The sequence below is a fragment of the Lissotriton helveticus genome, chromosome 1_1 (genome assembly GCF_964261635.1).
Source record: "Lissotriton helveticus chromosome 1_1, aLisHel1.1, whole genome shotgun sequence".
In the NCBI taxonomy this organism is placed as follows: Eukaryota; Metazoa; Chordata; class Amphibia; order Caudata; family Salamandridae; genus Lissotriton; species Lissotriton helveticus.
In genome coordinates, this window is record NC_136057.1 from 308,988,763 (window position 1) to 309,006,182 (window position 17,420).

The 17,420-nt window shown below is 47.3% G+C and overlaps 1 protein-coding gene across 1 annotated transcript in view; it reads right to left on the reverse strand.

Annotated features, from left to right (window-relative positions):
* Window positions 1-11,099: 11,099 nt before the first annotated feature.
* LOC144800058 (solute carrier family 23 member 1-like) overlaps window positions 11,100-17,420 on the reverse strand; it is a 329,120-nt gene continuing 322,799 nt past the window's right edge. The window contains exon 12 of the mRNA XM_078671654.1: window positions 11,100-12,813. Coding sequence (XP_078527780.1) covers window positions 12,569-12,813 — 245 coding nt within the window. The 3' untranslated portion in view covers window positions 11,100-12,568. The remainder of the gene's footprint in view (window positions 12,814-17,420) is intronic.

Consider the following 17,420-nt stretch of genomic DNA (forward strand, 5'->3'; position numbering starts at 1 on the left):
GGCTGAAGATAGTTTTCAAAATTGGACCTAAATGCTGGCTACCACCAACTACTCTTCTCGGAAGAGAGTAGTTACATCACCACCTTCTCTACTCACCTGGGGCTACGCTGGTATAAACCACTCAACTTCGGAATATATTCAGCAGCAGAAGTTTTTTAGAACGCAATAAGAGAAACTCTGTCCGTACTCCAAGGCGTCATGAACATGAGTGATGATATCCTCATCCACTTACCGACTGCCGAAGAACATGACCGGCATCTTCACACCACTCTCAAATGCCTCTGGGACCATGGAGTTACACTACATAGTGAGAAGTGCTCATTCTTCCAGACATCTATTGAGTTCTTCGGCTATGTGTTCAAACATGATGGTGTGCAAGTTGGCCTCCAGAAGTCACAAGTCATCAAGAATTCCCCGGCTCAGACCACCTTGACTGAAGTGCGCAGCTTCCTGGGCATGGCCACATATTGTGGCAGATTTATTCCAAACTTGGCGACCATTGCTGTACTGCTGAGAGCCCTCACCAAGAGTGAGGCTGGCTGGACCTGGGGCCTGCACAAAGACGATACCTTCCAGAAGGTGAAGGATGCCCTCTTGAGTAAGACCACCATGGCGTACTTCGACCCGAAGAAGCAAACTTAGTTGTTCGTAGATGCAAGCCCCATGGGCTTGGGACACTTCCTAACTCAAGAGGTGGAGCCCAGAAGTTGGGTGCCACTAGCGTTCGTCAACATGGCATTAACCCCTATGGAGATGCGCTACCCGCAGTTCAAGCGAGAGGCCCTGGCGATTAAGTGGACATGCAGACACCTCCACCTGCATCTGGGTGGTAGGCCTTTCAAGGAAGTCATGGACCACCAATCGCAGGTTCCACTGTTGTGGGGCTCAGCCCGCATCCTCCACCGTATATTGAGTGCCGGGTTATTCAAATGCAGCACTACCACATGGAAGTGGTATACCGACCTGGCTACAAAAACCCAGCTGACTTCCTATTACACCGCAAACAGTTGAACAGGAACCCAGCGATCCGGTAAAAGTCTAAGTCGACATAATCTCATGGAGTGCCTGTCCAAAAGCGCTCATCCTCAATGACTTCGAGGAAGCCATGAAGAATGACACAGTGCTCCTGAAAGTAAGCGATGCAGTTCCTGGTTAGATGCCAATGACTGAGCAGGCCAGGACACAAAAAGGTTGACCAAAATGTGGAGGATGCTTGATGAATTCAGCACCACTCAAAACGGATTCCTCCTGCGAGGCCATTGGCTTGTGATCCCTGTGAGCCTATTGATCCACGGAGGACACCGTGGTATTGTGTATTGTGAAAATGAAATCATGCATGAGAGAGAAAGTGTGGTTGCCTGACCTTGAAGCCACAGTAGACGAAGTAGTGCGAGAATGCCGGGCATGCCAACTCACCAGTTCTCCGGAGACCTCAGCTCCCATCATCACAATGGACCCCTGCAAAGTCTTCTGATCCAAAATAAGTCTTGACTTCAAAAGCTCCCCGGATGGAAGGACTATGATGGTCCTGATAGATAGCTTCTCAAAATACACCATCGTCTAGGTGATCGACTTGACAGTGTTCACGCATATTGCTCCAGTGATAGAGGGTTTTTGCAACATTTGGCCTACCAACCGAAATCAAGACTGGTAGTGGTCCACCCTTCCATGGGTCAGACTTCAAAAACCTGCTTAGCCACCTAAGGATATATCTCCGCCAAGTCATCCCTTAATGGCGGCAAGCAAACAAAGAGGCTGAAAGATTTATGCGGACATTGAGCAAAGCATTCCGGATTGCAGTGGCAGAGGACAAGCCCTGAACTGGGACTACAGACATTTCTCAGCGAATTCCGCAGAACGCTGCATTGTACCACCCAGAAAGCCCCCTGGACATTGATGTTCAATAGACCCAGGTGAAATACCATCCCAGTGCACCCCGGTTGGGCCCAACCACCCTCCGAGCCCCAAGTAGCTCATGCCTGGCACACCCAGAACAACACGTGAATGAGTCAAAAGCAGCGAATGAAGACACAAATGATTGTGCCAGGAGATCATTTCATCAGAGATCGCAAATTGAGTTAAGGTGTGTACAGTGCTGAGAACCAATGGCATCATGATCACCATGAAAAAAGGTGATGAGACTGTCACGAGAAACATCTCATGGTACCGGAAGGTAACTATGCCCAGCCAACAAGTGCTAATGGAGGAAGGAGTAGAAGCAGACATGGAGAGGAGTGATCTGCCCAGAACCAAGAGCATTGGAGGAGTCACCTTTGACAGTGAAGACCCACATCGCACCGGCATAGAAAATCAGAGTACTGGAGATACTCACACTGTTTAAGGTTCCGAAGGGATGCCGACCCGCTCGCAACACCAGCGTTATAACTTCCTGCCAAACCTGCAACCAAGCCACTGGCTTAAGGACTTTGTATACCAAATCCACCAATAACTATTTCAGGCCAAGTTCGGAAGGGCTGAAATAACCGGGGCCCAGTGACATAAGCCTTCACCCGGACATTACACCTGTCACATCCTCTGGCCTGGCGTGGCCATAGGCTATAAATAAATGGGCTGAGATCGCAGGCGGTCTTTTGCCCGTACTGTAATACTGTGTGTGCGTGTTAAGTTCTTGAGACTCTAGGGCCTTTGGTGTAAGCGGCAGGGACCCCGTGGTATAAGGGAGTCCCCTGCCACAACAACACTCCCTTTTTTACTTAGCTTGCTCAGCTGAACACAAAATTCTTGCTAAAGGCCCTAAAATGGCCAATACTGTTTCTTGGCACGTGGACCATGGCTCATCGACCCCTTTCCTGGGATCCTTCCCGCTGCGAAGTAAGGCCACTATTTTAGGATCAATAGTAGGAGTAAGGGCCAACTTATAAGAAACAGTGGGCCCAGGGTATTCAGCCCTCATCTTGCTTCTGGTGGCTCTGTCAACCAGATTTCTAAAATGTGTGACTTAATATACCCTCCAACGAAAGAAGGTGGGAACCACTCAGCAGAATGAGGAGGTTGTAGAAGGAGGAAGTCCAACGTAGGATTACCCTCAGCTCTTTCCAAACAAAGCCCCTGCAGCCAAGTAAAAGCCCAATTATCCAGTACAGAAAAACGACAAACCTGCCACATAAATCAGCCCAACAGAGGAAGGTCTTTCTCCACACCGAAAATGTAACTGCTCCAGCAGGATAAACGAGGACGTCTTTGCCTACTGTTGCACTGACTGGAGTGAAAATAGTAATTGTTACCCCTACACTATCCAACCCTTACCCTACTGTTGCCCTAAAAGTATTATGCGTTGTAATGGTTTCCGTTCTAATGGATGCATTGTAAATGTAGTTTCTAAAAATGCATTGTAATGGAATGCGTTGTAAAATTATGCATTGTAATGGTAGCTGCGATGTAAAAACCGTGTTGTACAAGCATGCGTTGTAAATGTTTATATTGTAATGTCATATATTCGTCCAAAAGGTGCCACACCTTGCGGCCTATACCTATTGACTAGGATTCGAATACAAGGTCTGCGAAGGAGGGAAAAATTGTTCGCCTGTTTCAGATGTCCCTGTGTACCAACCACCAAGCCACTTCCTCTCTTGCCTCTGTATCTAATGGAATCAACTGAGTGTAACCTAGCCCTTTCTGCAAATGTTTTATTTTCAGTCTTTGAAGGGCCCTGTTATACAGTGGTCCCAGGAAAATGGCATGTATGGAGGAGGCCAACAGACCTATAATCCTGGCAAGATATCTGAACGAGATACGGTTCTGAACCAGCGCAGACATTAACTCTTTCAAAATCCTCTACAACTTTGCTTTTGGCAACATCAACAGTCCTTTCTCTGAATCTACTAGAAAGCCCAAATGTCCATTTGTTCGGAAGCCGAGAGATCTAATTTCTCTACATTTACTATAAATCCCAGATTTTGAATGAGATCTACTGCCCTCTGAACTCCATCCACGTCCTTTGCAGCAGGCATATTAACCCTCTACACTACCTTAGATGAGTCAAACTGCCGCTATACAAAACTCTGATCTGTAGCAGGTACGATAATCACCAGAGTTATCTTGACACTTTATTGTTGCCTGAAAACTACTGAATATACAAGGAACTCTGCAGCAGGTGCTTTCAAAACTGCTGCACTGCTACAACATCACCCCTCCCCCCAGTAACAAAACCACCCCTCCCCCCCATCTTTTAAGCCTCCCTGGCCAATGCCCGGTACGGCCAATCTGGCATTTCAATGCCCGCTGGGCCCACAGGGACACAATTGTAGTGAGCCACCTGGCCAGAGGCTATAAATAAATGGGTGGAGATCGCACTTTGTCTTTTTCCCACACCGTAATATTGTGTGCGTGTGAAGTTCTTGGGGCTCCGGGGCCTGGGGTGTAAGCGGTATAAGGGAGTCCTCTGGCACACTGGTGAAGAGGGTGTTTATTACGCCTCCTCACCCGTCATTGTGAGAAGCCATTGCCCACCTACACTGGTTCATGCTGTGCACTGAAGCCGCTGCAGTTGTGGCCTGCCTCCACCTTACCCACAGCTGCTGACACGCACCCTGCACCTGGCCGGATGATGTGGTTAGGCCGCCACAGGTTGCCTCTATGGCTTTGCACCCTGCCCACAGTTGCGTCCCGCATCCTGCTGCTGTGTCAACGCAGCCTCTCCAGACCTTGAGCATCTTTGTCAGGCCTTTCGCTGCCATGTGGAAGGGTGCGCACCTCTTCTGTGAACTGTTCACCTCCCTGATTCAGCCCTAACGCACTCCCATTGAATCAGCATGTCTGGTTGAGTCGAGCCAAGACTTGTGAACTGCCGAGACACTCTCCTGTACTACCTGCCACTGCTAGTAAGGTAGTCCAAAAGTGAGGCATACGTGAGCCTGAGAACATGTTTTCTACCCTGCCTGCTATTTATTCTGCACATGCTCATCCCACCAGCATCAAGGTCCAGACACTCCTTGCCCAGGCGCCCCTTAGAAATCCATTTTGCACGTGCAGGCGCAGAACCGCCCGAGGACAAGCGCCGCAAATGTGACCCCAGTGCTTGAGTGTCATTGGCCTGCACAAAGAGGCCCTGGTCATGCAAGAAGATGCGAACACCGCAAACCAAGCTGTACCACCTGCAAGGCAACGTCCGCAGCAGCATGCACTTGTAGGAGTCCTGCAACCCTTCAGTGAACTTGCTGACCTGGCGACGGTATCACCCCGCTGGAAGACCTGGATTGGGAGGTTAGAAAACGATTTCATCGCTATTAGGGAAACAGATGGGGCAATCAAGCACTCCCTCTTACTTCACTATGCATGAGAAAACATTTACAAATTGTTCAAGCGCCTTCCCAACACTGGTGCCCCCATGGACTATGATGCTGCTGTCAGAACACCTAACGCTCACTTTGATTCTCAATTGAACCCGGATTTTGAACGGTTCAAACTCCGCATGCGCGAAGGTGAATCCATTGACGCATTCAACGCACACATACACCAGCTAGCCAGTGCATGCACATTTGATGACCAATTGAAGGGCTCAGATAATTCAGGGATGTCACAACAAGACCATCAGAGGCCTCATCCTGAGGCAACCAAATATCAATCTCAACAACATCCTGGCACGGTCCCACGACCTATTGGGCGCCAGAGCCAATGAGATGGACATAGCCATCATACCAGCACCTGAGAAGGCCCCTGCCATCAAGGTTGAGTGAGCAGATGCCGTCCACACAAAGAGGAAAGCGGACGTGATCACGCCCCATGGTACCACTTCAGTGAAGTCACTATCCAACTCCTGCGGCTGCGAAGAACATTCCCCGACTGACTACCCAGCGCAAGGTCGCACATGCTCTGATTGCGGCAAGAGCAGCCACTTTGTCTGAGTGTGTCGTGAAGCTGTAAGACAAAGAGGCACCTATGGAAGGAGAACACCATCATAATTGGTGCGCCAGCTCTCCCTGAACAAGCCAGCATTGCCAGAAGCTGCTCATCACAAAGGCAAAAGCAAAGGCGGATTGATGACTCACCTCCTGATGATGACGAGGAAGACGCTTTCTTCATCTCTTTTACAAGCGACCTGAAATGACACAGAAGACCGCAGCCTATATGTCTGCTCAGAATTGCAGGATCTGAAATAAAGGCCTTCATTGACACAAGGGCATCAGTAAATGTTATGGGGAATTCAGCAGTGCATGTGCCTACAGCCCAAGCCTCCAAGTCTCACCTCATCAAACACCAAGGGTCCGATTCACAGAATGAACTTAAGACTCAATCCTAAACTTACTACTATTTTGGTATTCACAGAATGCACTTACTACTTTTGGCATTCACAGAATGCACTTACTACTTTTGGCATTCACAGAATGAACTTACTACTTTTGGTATTCACAGAAGTTAGGATTTTGTCTTAAGTCTGTCTTAAGTCTGTCTTAAGTTTGTCTTAAGACAAACTTAAGACAAAATCCTAACTTCTGTGAATACCAAAAGTAGTAAGTTCATTCTGTGAATGCCAAAAGTAGTAAGTGCATTCTGTGAATACCAAAATAGTAGTAAGTTTAGGATTGAGTCTTAAGTTCATTCTGTAAATCGGGCCCCAAGATTTTTACTTACAGCAGCCACTCTCCCCTACCTCTGCGAGGGCACATGACCATGTAGGTGAGAGCAAATTACCACAAAGCCACAGCAACATTCCATGTTGTCAATAAAGAAGCTTCCACGTTGCTCGGAAGCCACACAGCAGAACATTTAGGACTTGTATCATTTGCCCGAAATGTAAAAGTGCTCCAAGTGGACGAACTACTGAGCCAATTCTTCACCTTGTTCAGTGGCCTGAAATGCCTGAAAGCACAGCCAGTCAAGTTACATATTGACAATTCTGTCAAGGACTTGGCCCTCCACTACCGCCACACATCATTCCACTTAATGCCACTCATGGAGCAAGAACTTGATAAGCTTGAGAAGCAAGTAGTGATAGAGAAGGGTTCAGGACCAACACCATAGGCATCCCTATGGTCATAGAGGGAAAACCAAAACAGCCCGGAAAGATACGTCTCAGCATCCACATACGTCTCCCAAACCGTGTCATCAAGTGGGAACGCCACATCACGCCCACGATGGATGACATTATCGCTGACCTGAATGGCTGAAGATAGTTTTCAAAATTGGACCTAAATGCTGGCTACCACCAACTACTCTTCTCGGAAGAGAGTAGTTACATCACCACCTTCTCTACTCACCTGGGGCTATGCTGGTATAAACCACTCAACTTCGGAATATATTCAGCAGCAGAAGTTTTTTAGAACACAATAGGAGAAACTCTGTCCGTACTCCAAGGCATCATGAACATGAGTGATGATATCCTCATCCACTTACCGACTGCCGAAGAACATGACCGGCATCTCCACACCACTCTCAAATGCCTCTGGGAGCATGGAGTTACACTACATAGTGAGAAGTGCTCATTCTTCCAGACATCTATTGAGTTCTTCGGCTATGTGTTCAACCATGATGGTGTGCAAGTTGGCCTCCAGAAGTCACAAGCCATCAAGAATTCCCCGGCCCAGACTGCCTTGACTGAAGTGCGCAGCTTCCTGGGCATGGCCACATATTGTGGCAGATTTATTCCAAACTTGGCGACCACTGCTGTACTGCTGAGAGCCCTCACCACGAGTGAGGCTGGCTGGACCTGGGGCCTGCACGAAGACGATACCTTCCAGAAGGTGAAGGATGCCCTCTTGAGTAAGACCACCATGGCCTACTTTTACCCAAAGAAGCAAACTGAGTTGTTCGTAGATGCAAGCCCCGTGGGCTTGGGAGGCTTCCTAACTCAAGAGGTGGAGCCCAGAAGTTGGGTGCCACTAGCGTTCGTCAACATGGTATTAACCCCTATGGAGATGCGCTACCCGCAGTTCAAGCGAGAGGCCCTGGCGATTAAGTGGACATGCAGACACCTCCACCTGCATCTGGGTGGTAGGCCTTTCAAGGAAGTCATGGACCACCAATCGCAGGTTCCACTGTTGTGGGGCTCAGCCCGCATCCTCCACCGTATATTGAGTGCCGGGCTATTCAAATGCAGCACTACCACATGGAAGTGGTATACCGACCTGGCTACAAAAACCCAGCTGACTTCCTATTACGCCGCACACAGTTGAACAGGAACCCAACGATCCGGTAAAAGTCTAAGTCGACATAATCTCATCCTCAATGACTTCGAGGAAGCCATGAAGAATGACACCGTGCTCCTGAAAGTAAGCGATGCAGTTCCTGGTCAGACGTCCTGTGAGATGCCAATGACTGAGCAGGCCAGGACACAAAAAGGTTGACCAAAATGTGGAGGATGCATGATGAATTCAGCACCACTCAAAACCGCATCCTCATGCGAGGCCATTGGCTTGTGATCCCTGCAAGCCTCCAATGGCAGGTCTCACTATTCATCCATGGAGGACACCGAGGTATTGTGTATTGTGAAAATGAAATCATGCATGAGAGAGAAAGTGTCATTGCCTGACCTTGAAGCCACAGTAGGCGAAGTAGTGCGAGAATGCTGGGCATGCCAACTCACCAGTTCTCCGGAGACCCCAGCTCCCATCATCACAATGGACCCCTGCAAAGTTTTCTGATCCAAAATAAGTCTTGACTTCAAAAGCTCCCCGGATGGAAGGACTATGATGGTCCTGATAAATAGCTTCTCAAAATACACCATCGTCTAGGTGATCGACTTGACAGTGTTCACACATATTGATCCAGTGATAGATAGGGTTTTTGCAACATTTGGCCTACCAACTGAAATCAAGACTGGTAGTGGTCCACCCTTCCATGGGTCAGACTTCAAAAACCTGCTTAGCCACCTAAGGATATATCTCCGCCGTGTCACCCCTTAATGGCGGCAAGCAAACAAAGAGGCTGAAAGATTTATGCGGACATTGAGCAAAGCATTCCGGATTGCAGTGGCAGTAGGACAAGCCCTGAATTGAGACTACAGACATTTCTCAGCGAATTCCGCAGAACGCTGCATTGTACCACCCAGAAAGCCCCCTGGACATTGATGTTCAATAGACCCAGGTGAAATACCATCCCAGTGCACCCTGGGTGAGCCCAACCACCCTCCGAGCCCCAAGTCGCTCAGGCCTGGCACACCCAGAACAACACGTGCATGAGTCAAAAGCAGCAAATGAAGACACAAATGATTGTGCCAGGAAATCATTTCATCAGAGATCGCAAATTGAGTTAGGGGTGTGTACAGTGCTGAGAACCAATGGCATCATGATCACCATGAAAAAAGGTGATGAAACTGTCACGAGAAACATCTCATGGTTCTGGAAGGTAACTATGCCCAGCCAACAAGTGCTAATGGAGGAAGGAGTAGAAGAAGACATGGAGAGGAGTGATCTGCCCCGAACCGAGAGCATTGGAGAAGTCACCTCTGACAGTGAAGACCCACATCGCACCGGCATAGAAAATCAGAGTACTGGAGATACTCACACTGTTTAAGGTTCCGAAGGGATGCCGACCCGCTCGCAACACCAGCGTTATAACTTCCTGCCAAACCTGCAACCAAGCCACTGGCTTAAGGACTTTGTATACCAAATCCAACAATAACTATTTCAGACCAAGTTCGGAAGGGATGTAGTGAGCCCCCCGGGGCCCAGTGACATACGCCTTCACCCGGACATTACAACTTTCACATCCTCTGGCCTGGCGTGGCCAGAGGCTATAAATAAATGGGATGAGATCGCATGCAGTCCTTTGCCCGTACTGTAATACTGTGTGTGCGTGTTCAGTTCTTGAGACTCTAGGGCCTTTGATGTTAGCGGCAGGGACCCCGTGGTATAAGGGAGTCCCCTGCCACAACAACACTCCCTTGTTGACTTAGCTTGCTCAGCTGAACACAAAATTCTTGCTAAAGGCCCTAAAATGGCCAATGCTGTTTCTTGGCACGTGGACCATGGCTCATCGACCCCTTTCCTGGGATCCTTCCCTCTGCGAAGTAAGGTCACTATTTTAAGGTCAATAGTAGGAGTAAGGGCCAACTTATAAGAAACAGTGGGCCCAGGGTATTCAGCCCTCATCTTGCTTCTGGTGGCTCTGTCAACCAGAGTTCTAAAATGTGTGACTTAATATACCCTCCAACGAAAGAAGGTGGGAACCACTCAGCAGAATGAGGAGGTTGTAGAAGGAGGAAGTCCAACGTAGGATTACCCTCAGCTCTTTCCAAACAAAGCCCCTGCAGCCAAGTAAAAGCCCAATTATCCAGTACAGAAAAACGACAAACCTGCCACATAAATCAGCCCAACAGAGGAAGGTCTTTCTCCACACCGAAAATGTAACTGCTCCAGCAGGATAAACGAGGACGTCATGATTTGGAGAGCTCTTTTTATACCATATGGGGGTAAATATGGTTGTTTGTCATTTCCTGTTTTACCCACGTTACTGTGGGTCATGTAGTATGTTGAAAAGCTGTGAAATAAAACAGTAAGAGAACAGAAATGCATAATATGTAGCCTCTGTTGTATGTGATAAGATTCATATTTGGCTACCTCTCCAGCTCTCACTGTAGTGCTCTTTAAAATATCCTGTACCATGTCGGTAATTCTCCGTCTGTGGGTTTGCCAGACTATCTTTGTAACTTTCTTCTGGTCTGTCAGCACCAATTGCATCCTCCTCCTATCCAACTTTCTCTGTGTTTCTGTAAATGCATATCTATATTTGTCTGACTTTGTCTATATCTTCTCATTAGGCTCTCTTCTTGTGTGCCATGTATGTCTCTCTGATTGTACATGCCTCATTCTCTCTTTCTCTGTCCAGGCCTCCCTCCATTTTATCATGTGTCTGTTGGTTTTACGACTAGGTTTAGATATACTGTGGAAATGTTCTGCTTTCTTTTAAAACATGCATAACAAAGTCCCCACAGACTTGCAGAGAGCAGTTAAGCCTCCCTGACCATCGCATGCACATTCAGACTGGGTCCATATATAGTGTTTACCAACACAAGCAAGTAACACAGAATGACTTGACGTTGAACATAATCCCCATTCATAGTTGATACACACAATAAAAAACGCATACATTTTACCCTATTTGGAATACTGTTCCCAGTAGTTAGATACAGAAGTCTTCGCTGTTCAATATGTAAATACTCAAACTTTATTTTGAACATGTTCAAATGTTATTGTTTTAATGTATTCCGTGGTAGAACAGGGCCTTTGACAACCAGTGGCAGAGCGAGGAAAGGTCTTCGAAGTATGTGTGCCTCACTGGTCTGGTAGTATTTGAGGGGGTCCGATGACTTTCAGTTGAGAATTAAGTTGCTGCTTAAAGGGTTGGGGGTCAGCTGAGTTAGGCTGAATTCCATCCAAGTAGCCAGACAAGGGCTCGCAGTAAATGGTACGACAATTGTGCACCAGCAGTTTGCAAAACCACAGGTAGTGGTGTTTTTGGATGCGTGATTACTACACCAATCAAATGTAATGCACCTCGGGAGATGAGGAGCTAATTCTGCATATTTTCATTTGCTGTACAGACTTGGCATTTGCACTGTTTATCTGCAGCATTTCACTAGCACAGGCTGTTTTTTTTGGTTGGCAAACAGTGGGGGAATTGCCAGAAAACCTGAAATCCGGAATTGGGCAGAAGTTACTGTTTATGTCAGATTTAGGATTTGCACCAGGGTCTTAATAATACTGTAAGTTTTGTTGCTGTCCTCCCTTACATACTTTACAATAAGACATATCGTTTAAACAGTAAGGTGTATAATTTCCTTCATCGATGTGTCTTAAAGGGTACTTCAGTTAAGGATGAACATAAAAACTTCTAGGGTTGTAGCATTTCAATGTTAACGGATATTAATGGAAATAGCCCGTGCTCAAAACTAGCATTAATCCTGCCTAATACTTCCACTTTTTTCTGTGTTCACTGAATTTACATCTGGTGTTCTATCTACGCCTCCATTTGGGTATCCTCTCAGAAGTCCTATTTCTATTTTTTCCCTGAACAATCATGCTGAAATGGAAAACTCGGAATAGCATGGGGCCAATGTTCATGATGATCGTGAAGTGGCCTTCATTTGACTACGTCCATAAGAGAGCCACTCTAAGCACTCCATATTGACTTTATGACAATAAGGTCTTCAGTCCATTCATCAGGATGGCATTAGCCTCTAAATATGTTATAGGGGCTTATCCACGGCTTTCGTGCAGGCATATATTCTTCTGAAAAGCTATGCTGAGGTTTGTTGGTAAAGGGTTTAGAGAGGGGGTTTAGAGAGTCAAGTGAATATCTCCACGATCCTCTTTTGAATGTGATATCCAAAGTGAAAATTGTCCTCTGCGACTGATTTAAGCAAGATAGCTTCTGGTTTGAGGAAAAGATGCTGGAGAAACATCACTTTAAGTTCAATATGTGTAAGCCTCACTGGATTGCAATAAATTGTGGTCTTTTCACCTTCTACTCTGAAAATACGTAAAAATTGAGCTTTTTAGTGGCATTATATGTCTCCACTGAAGTCACCTTGGAAACCTGGACCACATGGTACCATTTTTCTAGTAAAGTTAAGATGCTGCAATGATGGGGTGTGTTGCTCCACTGAATGTCACTGCCTGGTCTCAATCTCTCTATTTGTAGCGTTGTCGAGACAGCCATCTTCTGGGATGCCGCTGCTGGCGTTTTTTCTCTTGGGTTTAGGCCAAAAAGGAAGGAACCGAGTCCAAGACCATGCGCAGCACTTGGTTCCCACTCCAAAGGGCAGGCCGTAGATCTCTTTAGGATCCTGGCTGTCATCAGAGCCACCACCAAGTTCCTCCTTCCATGCCACAATCCCTCGCTCTTCGGGTGTACCTAGAGGAAGCAGACATATAGGAACTGTTAATGCAAGTCAATACTAGTCTTTGTTTTGCCACTTGTTGGATATGTTCATGGTCAATCTCAGTATGAAAACTGCATCACTAGGAATACTTGTTACATTCATCTCTGTGAGCGAAGTACTTAACATCACCCTATCGCTAATGTTATTTCTTGCAATCTTAATTTATTTTACTTTTCTAGGATGCAAAGTGTTAGAAACGGGACCCCCGGCCGGCCAACGCTCACGCCAAGGTCAGTCAGGGATCACCATTTCTAAGTCAGGGCAAGGGAGTTACACACCAAGACAACCCCTGCTCACCCTCTAGGTAACGTGACGCGAGCAGCAAGGCTAATCTCGGAGGCGATGTGTAAAGCGTTTGCGCGCGCACCCCAGCGACAACACCCTAGGCCCACCACAAAGGAAACTCCACACAAGGTTATATCAAAAATAGCCTTTGTATTATAATAATAAACACATTAGATAACACACAACTTTACAATGTGCCAACAGGCACGGGCAGAATTTACAAGGGATTATGTACAGGACAGGGCCACCTGGACCACTGTCAGGGGTATGCACTTGTTAGAAATAATACTTGTAGGTATAACACTTAGCACATAAACATATAATGACTGTAACACAGAAATAGTAAATGTAGCATACAACCAGTAACTACTGGTAAAGGGTAAATACCTCCTACGCCACCCTAAACACTGTAGGGAAATCACGCAGGGAACTAGGACCTTATCATCAGGACCTATGGAAGGAAAACCTATCACCTAAGCAAGTCACATTTAGCAAAGGGAAGGAAACCTGAAATAATCACCTAAGCAAGTCACATTTAGCAAAGGCAATAAAACAGCAACATTCCTCTAAGCAGGTCACTTTTAGCAAAGGGAAATAAAAGCATAAGGAATCACCTAAGCAGGTCACTTTTAGCAAAGGTAATACATAAACAATCCTCTAAGCAGGTCACTTTTAGCAAAGGGGATAAAACATAAACAATTACCTAGGCAGGTCACTTTTAGCAAAGGTAAAAACAAACATTCCTCTAAGCAGGTCACTTTTAGCAAAGGGAAATAAAACAAACAATTGCACATGAAACATTAAAACACATTCAGAGGTGCAGGTAGAACATTTACGCAGAAATCACATAAGCAGTAAATCGTAGCACAACACTAGAAATGTCCCTCAGGCCAGCTGGCCTCGAAAGGGGCTGAAATGCCCTGAGTCTCAATGTCTGGGAAGGCTGCGCAGGCAGCACAGCACACAAAGCCTAAACGTAGCAACTGTCCACTAAGTGCTGGACAGTTGTAAATAGGGCTGGGCAACGTTGGAGCCTCGTGGGCTCAAGAACAATGAATGGCGCCCAAGAGCCTCTCTGGGGCTCTAAAACAAATGTGGGCGCTGTGAGCCTTCTCTGGGCTCTGCCAAGTAATATGGCCCCTCGAGCCTCTCTCAGGGCTCTCTAACACATGTGGGCAATGAGCCTCTCTGGGCTCGTAATACAGAACTGCCCCCTCGAGCCTTCTCTGTGCTCTAACTACAACTGGGGCCCAAGAGCCTGTCTCAGGGCTCTCCACCAAGGAGGTGGGCTGGAGCCTCTCGGGGCTCAAAGAACAAAGTGCGGCGCCTGGAGCCTCTCGGGCACTAAGTAAGGAAAATGCCCCCAGAGCCTCTCAGGGCTCTTAAAACAAGAAATGCAGCCTGGCAACGTAGGAGCCCCGCTCGGGGGCTCGTGAACAAAGATATGGCCCCACGGAGCCTCGGGGCTCTTACACCAGCATGCCCCACTCGTTGGAGCCTCTCTGGCTCGATATGCAGCAGTGGCCCTGATACCGGAGCAGCACTCACCGGTATTCCTGGGGCGGAGGCGTCTCCTCGCGCTGCTTCTCTCTGGCGGGACGACGCTGCAGGGGCCGCGGGCGGGGCTCCCCTTCACTCGGGAGCCTCGCAAGGACGCTTCTCGGCTCCGGTGCGGGGGCGGGACTTCCGGTCGGCCTCTCCCGGGCCGCGCTGTGATTGGCCGGTCAGGCCAGTACTTCCGGGTCGTCGCGGGCAGCGCGGCGGCCCGTCTTAGGCACTCGTAGGCTGGGGGAGACTTGACCGAGGGGTGGGCTCCCTCGAGTTCAACTATAAAAAGATCGGCAAGGTCCCTGGCGAGGTGGGCACTCGCCAGGGGCTTCAAAAATCGGCAAAAATAGACGGCCTAATGCCGGGTGGGCACCGGCTCGTAAATAAAGCGCTCCACAGCGCTAGCAGGCACATAAGCGCTCCCAAGCGCTAGGCAGTAAAATAAGCGCTCCCAAGCGCTGGAGGGCAGAAGCAAAGCGCTATTGAGCGCTGGGGCAGAAATAAAGCGCTGCCAGCGCTATAAGGCAAATACAAAGCGCTTCCAGGCGCTCTGGCAAAGTACAGCTCCAGCAAGGGTCTGGAGGCAGGCAGGGGGGCAAGGCAGGGCCAGAGCCAGCACACTGGGTCTCCAGGCAGGGAGACAAGCCAAGTGGCGGTCCTCCTGGCCCCAGCAGCAGCAACAGCCCCCTCTGGCAAGGATCCAAAAGTAGAACAACTGTCGCAGGGTTTCTGTTCTCACACAGAACTGTGCACAGAGGATTGGAACCTCGGCGAATTAGGGTGACCCAAAACTCACCTTAGTACCCAACAAACCCCTTACCGAGCTAGCTACAGTGTCTCATTGGTCATAACAAACTCCCAATGTTTAGACAAACCAGAACATGAACTTACAGTACCTCAGGGTACGTGGAACTCATGAACACTCTTTCGTTATATTATCATTACAAACCAGAACATGGAGTAAAGAAGACACATGTGCATTTGAAATGTTTATTTACTAATGCCGTCTTCTCAGGCGCAGTATCTTAGATAATACAAGTATACTTATTATCAGTAGCAAAATTACCAGCATAGTTACTAAGACATAAAAAGCGAATGGTGACAGCATGTTAACATACTGTAATGAATAAGAGTTAACAACACTTATATCTCACCCACCCTAACACATATATTATATTATTAGCTAAGAAGGTCTCTTTGGGTTGGTTTAGGGCGGGCCCATACCTTAGTGTCCTAGCATGAAGGAATCACATCAGCATACACCAGCTCTCTCTCTGCATGTGCACCGCATCAAGTGTGTTCTATGTGCCTCATGCAAAGCAATATCAATCCCGCCTGAAGCCAGAGTTGGCAAAGGCTGCACTTGTGTTATGACTATGAAGGCGTGGAGATCAGACCTCATAACAATTCCATATCGTGTTGTTCCTGAAACTTCAGCACTCTTCGTGCAGACATAGTTTATTAAGCAAAGCTGATATCAGAGCAATAACATATTATTCTCACATAAACCACGGCAAACTACTAGGTTGAAAGCTAAGTCAACAATTAAGTGTCGTGTGCAGAAGTTGCAAGAATGGAAAATGGCTTTTAAACCTCAAATGTACCTATGCTAACTTAACACGATATAAGGATATTCAGGAGCTACATGACACCCCCCCTTGATCCGAGAACGGACTAAATATGATAACAGAAGTGCCATCTCATGAGAGCAGAACTCAACAGTAAACGAGCATGATCCGAAACTAAACATTTAAAAATTAATGCTAAAAAATAGCCCAAAAATATAACGTGGCTCAAGCCAATAGGCAAGGAAATAATAAAAAATGTGACAAATAAGTCAATAAAATCAATGAAATGCTATTGATCAGCATGTCAATCCGAGACAGTGTCTATGACAAAACTGTATATGCAAAGTAAGTAGCAACAGCCTCCAATAGGAAATCACTGTCCTCATCCGAAAACAGTTCAGCCATCCAATTTAAAAGTTGAAAAGAACATACGTGTTCTCCCAGCACCGGATCCTCTATAACCATCAGAGGACAGCTCGGCGGGTTTTCAAGAAAACTTAGTTCCAAGAAATTCCGTGATGCCGACAATATATCCCAGGGACCAATTAGTCCATGTGCCACTGCTAAGGCCATAATCCTCTCGTCAGAACAAACCAACTCGTGAGCAATGATAGGACTCATCAGCTGATTAAAATCGACGTCAGGAGAAACCGGTCGCAGAGACACAAATCAATGGCCCAATGGAACTCACAGGTCAGGCAGTGAAATACAGGCTGGACACAGGTGAAATAGGAGAATCGAAAAGATAATCCATATGCCGTGCTCAATGTCGCCAACGGCAGTGTGCCATAATATTCAAGCATGCGGTTGCGAAACTGCGTCAGTAGCTGTTGCGCCGGGTCTTGCACAGGAAGGACATCCATATTTAAAAAGACAGAAAACCACTAGAGCGCCAGCCGCTAATGCAAGTAAAAATGGGAACCCTCCAAACAAGGATGAAAAAATAGAATGGAAGAAAGCAGGGATGACTCCAAAAATCTTTTCAAAGGAAGTCACGAGACCACTGCTAACAACTTTAAAAAAATGTGCTAGGCCTTTTGTGGAGGATGCGTTAAAGATAGTTCGAACCATCGCTCCGAAATGCAAAGGCAAATCAGTATTCAAAAGAGCCTGAACCTCTGTATGGGTGTTTGCAATGTGAAGCACGAAAGTTTCACGGGCCGAGCTCAAGGCCACCT